We start from the raw sequence: 6,000 nt of genomic DNA on the forward strand, positions 1-6,000 counted from the left end.
CCTGTGAGGTGAGTCTAGGGCTCTGTGTGGAGGAGCCTGTGAGGTGAGTCTAGGGCTCTGTGTGGAGGAGCCTGTGAGGAGAGTCTCTGGGGCTCTGTGTGGAGCAGCCAGTGAGGTGAGTCTCTGGGGCTCTGTGTGGAGGAGCCTGTGAGGTGAGTGTCTGGGGCTCTGTGTGGAGGAGCCTGTGAGGTGAGTCTAGGGCTCTGTGTGGAGGAGCCTGTGAGGTGAGTCTCTGGGGCTCTGTGTGGAGGAGCCTGTGAGGTGAGTCTAGGGCTCTGTGTGGAGGAGCCTGTGAGGTGAGTCTCTGGGGCTCTGTGTGGAGCAGCCAGTGAGGTGAGTCTCTGGGGCTCTGTGTGGAGGAGCCTGTGAGGTGAGTGTCTGGGGCTCTGTGTGGACTGGAGGAGCCTGTGAGGTGAGTCTCTGGGGCTCTGACTGTGTGGAGGAGCCTGTGAGGTGAGTCTCTGGGGCTCTGTGTGGAGGAGCCAGTGAGGTGAGTCTCTGGGGCTCTGACTGTGTGGAGGAGCCTGTGAGGTGAGTCTCTGGGGCTCTGACTGTGTGGAGGAGCCTGTGAGGTGAGTCTCTGGGGCTCTGTGTGGAGGAGCCTGTGAGGTGAGTCTCTGGGGCTCTGACTGTGTGGAGGAGCCTGTGAGGTGAGTGTCTGTGTGGAGGAGCCTGTGAGGTGAGTCTCTGGGGCTCTGTGTGGAGCAGCCAGTGAGGTGAGTCTCTGGGGCTCTGACTGTGTGGAGGAGCCTGTGAGGTGAGTCTCTGGGGCTCTGTGTGGAGGAGCCTGTGAGGTGAGTCTCTGTGTGGAGGAGCCTGTGAGGTGAGTGTCTGGGGCTCTGACTGTGTGGAGGAGCCTATGAGGTGAGTCTCTGGGGCTCTGTGTGAAGGAGCCTGTGAGGTGAGTCTCTGTGTGGAGGAGCCTGTGAGGTGAGTCTCTGGGGCTCTGTGTGGAGGAGCCTGTGAGAGTGTGAGGTGAGTCTCTGGGGCTCTGTGTGGAGGAGCCTGTGAGGTGAGTCTCTGGGGCTCTGTGTGGAGCAGCCAGTGAGGTGAGTCTCTAGGGCTCTGTGTGGAGGGCTGGAGGCCCTGAGCCGCCACCCTGGACCCACTAATTGGCCGTGGATTCAGGCAATGAAGCCCGGCGGTGACCCAGCCTCACTGCGGATAATTGGAGTGCGGTCACCTGGGAGAACATCTTAGGTTCCTCATTTCTCCATCGAAACCCTAGACGAACTACATTAACGTAACGTGTGATGAGAGAATTAAATCACGTGGGTTCAAATAGATTAAGTGCTGAGTCGATTGGTTGCTAGAATGAAGACGGCATCTTTCAGAATCAGAACGCAATGTCTTCACCGCTTTAAGGTGAAGTGATGCTGATGCGCTTTAGGAAGTCGACCTGTGTGCTTACTTGCTCACGGACACCAATTAGGGAAACTGCCATGACAAGTAAAACATGATGGGTTCATTGGGTTGTTATTTTATACAATTTCCTTAAACCTGTGGAACAATATTTGTTCCGATTTATTTCTAAATGAAACAAGTCTAGATCTCATTTTAATTACATTTCCCGGCACCTCTTTCTTCCCTCATATGAAAAGTTTGTTTTCGGTGGGCATCGCACAGACCAAGTTTTACATTAATAATTATGCTCTTCTCTGCCCATGCCCAAAAGTACAATTAAATAAATAAATATTTAGCAAAAGAGGCGGTAGTTTAGATAGTGTTCCTGGCTCCAAAAAGGCAAGCTAATTGATTGCTTGTGTCCTCCTTGATGTGACATCACAAAGGGCAATACTTCTGAAGGAAACAACACTGGCTAAATATCGAGTATTAGGACCCTAGCACCAAAATAACATTTCTGACTGGACGGGGCAAAACTAATTGTCACCCCCCTGAAATAACCACAAGGACCCCTGGGGAAGCCACTGGAATAGAGGTCCACACGGCCAGTCCTCTCTGGACATGGCCTCTGAGAAAAACGAACATTAGCCAAAAATAATTTCACTAGTATGCAACACACAAAATGCTCCGTTTTTGAATTCCAATGTTATGATTATAGCTTCAGAACATTCAGTGCAGCCCTACTCGCCATGCCCTTCAGAATTGGAACACAGCTTGGATCTAGAAAATCGAATCCAACTATTCAGATAAATCATTTTATTTGACTTTTGACCGCATATTAACACTTTGCCTGCCACACACGAGAATACTCAGGTTTATTTATAGGTGGTTGAAAGCCACTCACGAGATTTCTCGGAATTATTATTTTAAATTTTTTTTAGCTATCTGAAATCATATTGCATCACCCGAGCCTACCCAAGTATAGCCGAGCGGCGCCGGCGATCATTGTGGAAAAAAGCGCCCCCTGTCGTCTCCCAGATGACATAAGGGATTTTGGAATGGATTCAATGAAAATGAATGGGGGAAAAAATCCGGTACTGAAAACGGGTGCTTTTCTAAATGCTCAAACGGAAACGGCGCGATAAAAAAACAATCTGCCTTGACAGCACTGACTGGAAAATAGTCTTTGATAATGCGATGGGCAGATTAGACACATAGCCATAATTTAAAACATAGATTAGGCGATATTAACGTTAACATTGGCACCGATGGTGGCATTCAGCGGGTAAAAAGGAAAACCCGGCGTGGCGCTCAAAGTGTTAAACAAGGACACAGCGTCGTAGATCATGCTCGTGTAAACTGAAGTGGTCTTACACAAAGTGCCCTGCCTATGAGCTGCCACTGGAAGCAGAGTGACTAACTGACTGTGATTGAGTGAGTGAGTGACAGACACTGCCGGTCCATGAGGTCCTCGCGTCCAAAGAGTGGAACTAGCGATTTTAAAGTCAGATTGGATTGTAAACAATGCGAGAGCAGAGAAAGTGGACTTTGCGACGGTTTCACAAGGCAAGTAATTAATTCAGCTCGTAGATTAGGGAACGACAAAATTTGCTCACCGACGTCATGACGAAAACAAACGCACTTTGGAGCCGTCCAATGGACGTTGCACGCTGGTGTGGCCTCTAGATTGCAGAAACTGGAGGGAAATTACCAGGGGGGTGGAAAGTAACTTTTCCTCAAGTACTGTAATTAGGTGCCGTTTCGAAACTGAAAATAATACACGGAAGACATTGGACACCACACAAGAGTTATTTAAAGGTAATCCAATGCCAGAGGACTGTTGACGGACATATGAAAGGTGACGGTGACTCGATTATGTCCAGGGCTCAGGCCAGGGCCTGGTGGAATAATCCAAAAGGTTCTATTTGGCGTTGTTCAGAGACAATTCCCAGTCACTCACTGACTGTACAGTACAGTTGTTTATGTTGGGCTCAACAATTGAACAGAACTAAAGGACTCTGGTCTCCTTTGAAAAGGGGTGGATTATCCCGGTCATCACAACAGCTGAGCGGAGTGAGCGCACACTCTTGAGACACTGGGGGAGGAAGAAACACACACACACCCCTTTGAAGAGTGGGCTACAACTCTATGGCTCGTCAGGCTAGCCATGAGAAAATATCCTACTCTCTTTTGGATAAGGTTGACCATCTAGGGTTGTCAGGAAATCCCACTTTATAGTGTTATGCCTGCTCATTACACGCAAATATAATTGGGCTCTTTGGATTGTCAGTTTTAGTCTCAGCTTTACAGCTAATATAATACCCAATTCATGGGAGTCCATATAGTATACAGGAATTGGGGGGGTTCTGGGGTAAAGGTGACTCTTGTAGTTCCAATGAATCCATTTATATATATTGAGGTTAAAGGTCATGGGACCCCTTTGAAAATGGCCATAGGCATTTCTTTGCCTGTCAAAGTTGCTAAACTTTCTAAATTATATTTTGTCGTAGTACGACTAGTTGACATCTACAGATTCTTTGCAATTCATATGATAAGATAAGATAATCCTTTATTGATCCCCTTGGGGAAATTCGGGTGTCAAAGCAGCATGGGGGGGGGATACAGGGTGGGGGATGCATAGCTTCACAGTCCTATACAGGATACCATCTCACATGATATAATTTGCCTTATAGTGTTCAAACGTAGCCCGCTGTGTTAATTAGTTAGTTAAGGACAACATATCCTGTGTCATTTCAACACATCCTTTTAGAGAGTGTAGAGCCCCTGGAAGACAGTGCTACTATACAGAGGTTTATTTCTTTAGTAAAAAAATATTTAAATATATAAAGAACTTAACCTGTAGGGGAGGGCAGCTGTATGCTATAACCTGCCATATATAAATAACATCCCTGTACTTCATTTATTTATACTACTCTACATGCATCTGCTGTTACCAGCCATTTCAGGTGTATGTTTTTGGCACTTTTGCCATTTGATCTTGGAATTCAAGAACTCCATAGCTTTCAATGACGAGTGTTTGGTTCTCAAAAGTATATATCACATGTGAGATCATCATACCCAGCCTAAAGGGCTTGAACTTTTATTAAACAGGATACATTGATGAAAGTTATGCACTTGTGCAGTGTTGTGCACTCCTCTAAAGCATTACTGGTCAACCACTTTAACATCACCTTTAAAAAGGTCAATACATAGAAGATTGCATTGAATATTCCAAAGCACTATAGTAGCCTACAATAATGTTATAGTTTTACTTGTGGCACAGATACAATATTAAATACTTTCATACATTTGCATGAGTGGAATTTTGAAGGGGCTTTTAATTACACCATAAGATGTGTCAAGGTATTTCTATTTTTTATTTGCATAGAAGACATGTGGCAATTGTGTACTTTTTCTACCAATGGTAATTAACCTGTATGACAGCCAGTCCCATATTGCTGCCGAGGATGGTACAGGTACATTGATATTAAATGGTTGGTACTTTAAAGTTAGCTGTCTATAAATTAAGCATAATGGTATTTGCAATCTATTATTAGCCTGATAATTTACAATTGATATTGATTTATATCAGAAGTCGAGAAAATGATTTCTTACAGTAAGTAGGCTAATTAGCTATAATTCATTCATAAGTAAATGATCCAGTATTTATGAATCATTATATAATTATCTGTCTATGTTGCCCACAAGTAGGCTTAGTTATTGTGTATTACTAAACAACTTTATCAAAAGGGACATATTTATTTGTACTTTTGAAAAACGTTCTGTTGAAAAATGTCACGTTCCTCAGAAAACAACCCACTGGGGTAGAAATGGTAAATGCTAAACTTCGATGATGATGAGCCATGTTTTTGAAATATGATCCCATAAACATTTGTGTAACAGCAGCAACACACTTGAGCTACAAGTCAAAGTATGTCTTGGTGGTTTGCTTTTGTAGCAGTGTTTTCTATCCTTCTTTCGTTTTTTTCCCCCAAAAAAAAGTGTACAATTAAAATGTTCTCACTTCAACACAAAACGTTATTCCCAGAAGCAGAGGCTGCAAAAACAAGCCGTACAATGTAGTGGAAAATAGCGACCATTCGCCGAATCAAGAAAAGGCAAATTAAAGTTTTAAACTAGTTGGTCAACAACAAAGCGTGCATTTTCAACAATTAACATTATGCAGCATTTCGTCGAGACATTTTGCAGACAAGCAAAGAGAGGCTACACAACGGGACGGGACAGCTCACCTTTCTTGGTGGGGGTTGCATTATAATTTCTTGACATAAAAAACTCTACAAAAGACGAAAGTTAATCCGGGGGGAAACTCCGTGCAAAGGCTTCGGGAGAAAAAAATATTACAACAACAGAAACGCGAACCACGCTCGGGTTTAAATTGAGTCTGGATCAAGCGGCCATGACGACCTGACTGAGGAGGCGACGCCGTCAGAGTCCTGGTGAAAACACTGTGGCCTCGGGGAACAGAAAAGCCAAGTTTGCGATTCAGCGGGGCTTCCGGTGGAGGAGAGAGTGGCGCGTGATGGCGACACGCTGAGGAGATACATGGGAATACTAGAACACTGCACTTCCGCGTTACATGGAGCTCGTGAGTGGGAATAGAACACTGCACTTCCGCGTTACATGGAGCTCGTGAGT

The 6,000-nt window shown here is 44.9% G+C and overlaps 1 protein-coding gene across 1 annotated transcript in view; it reads right to left on the minus strand.

Moving 5' to 3' along the window:
• The window catches only part of LOC311233267 (F-BAR and double SH3 domains protein 2-like), a 124,031-nt gene extending 118,236 nt beyond the window's left edge, over positions 1 to 5,795 (minus strand). Inside the window, exon 1 of the mRNA XM_084320206.1 lies at positions 5,595 to 5,795. Coding sequence (XP_084176332.1) covers positions 5,595 to 5,615 — 21 coding nt within the window. The 5' untranslated portion in view covers positions 5,616 to 5,795. The remainder of the gene's footprint in view (positions 1 to 5,594) is intronic.
• Between the last annotated feature and the right edge of the window lie 205 nt (positions 5,796 to 6,000).

Source organism: Notolepis coatsorum, assembly GCF_963971535.1.
Source record: "Notolepis coatsorum genome assembly, chromosome: 8".
NCBI lineage: Eukaryota > Metazoa > Chordata > Actinopteri > Aulopiformes > Paralepididae > Notolepis > Notolepis coatsorum.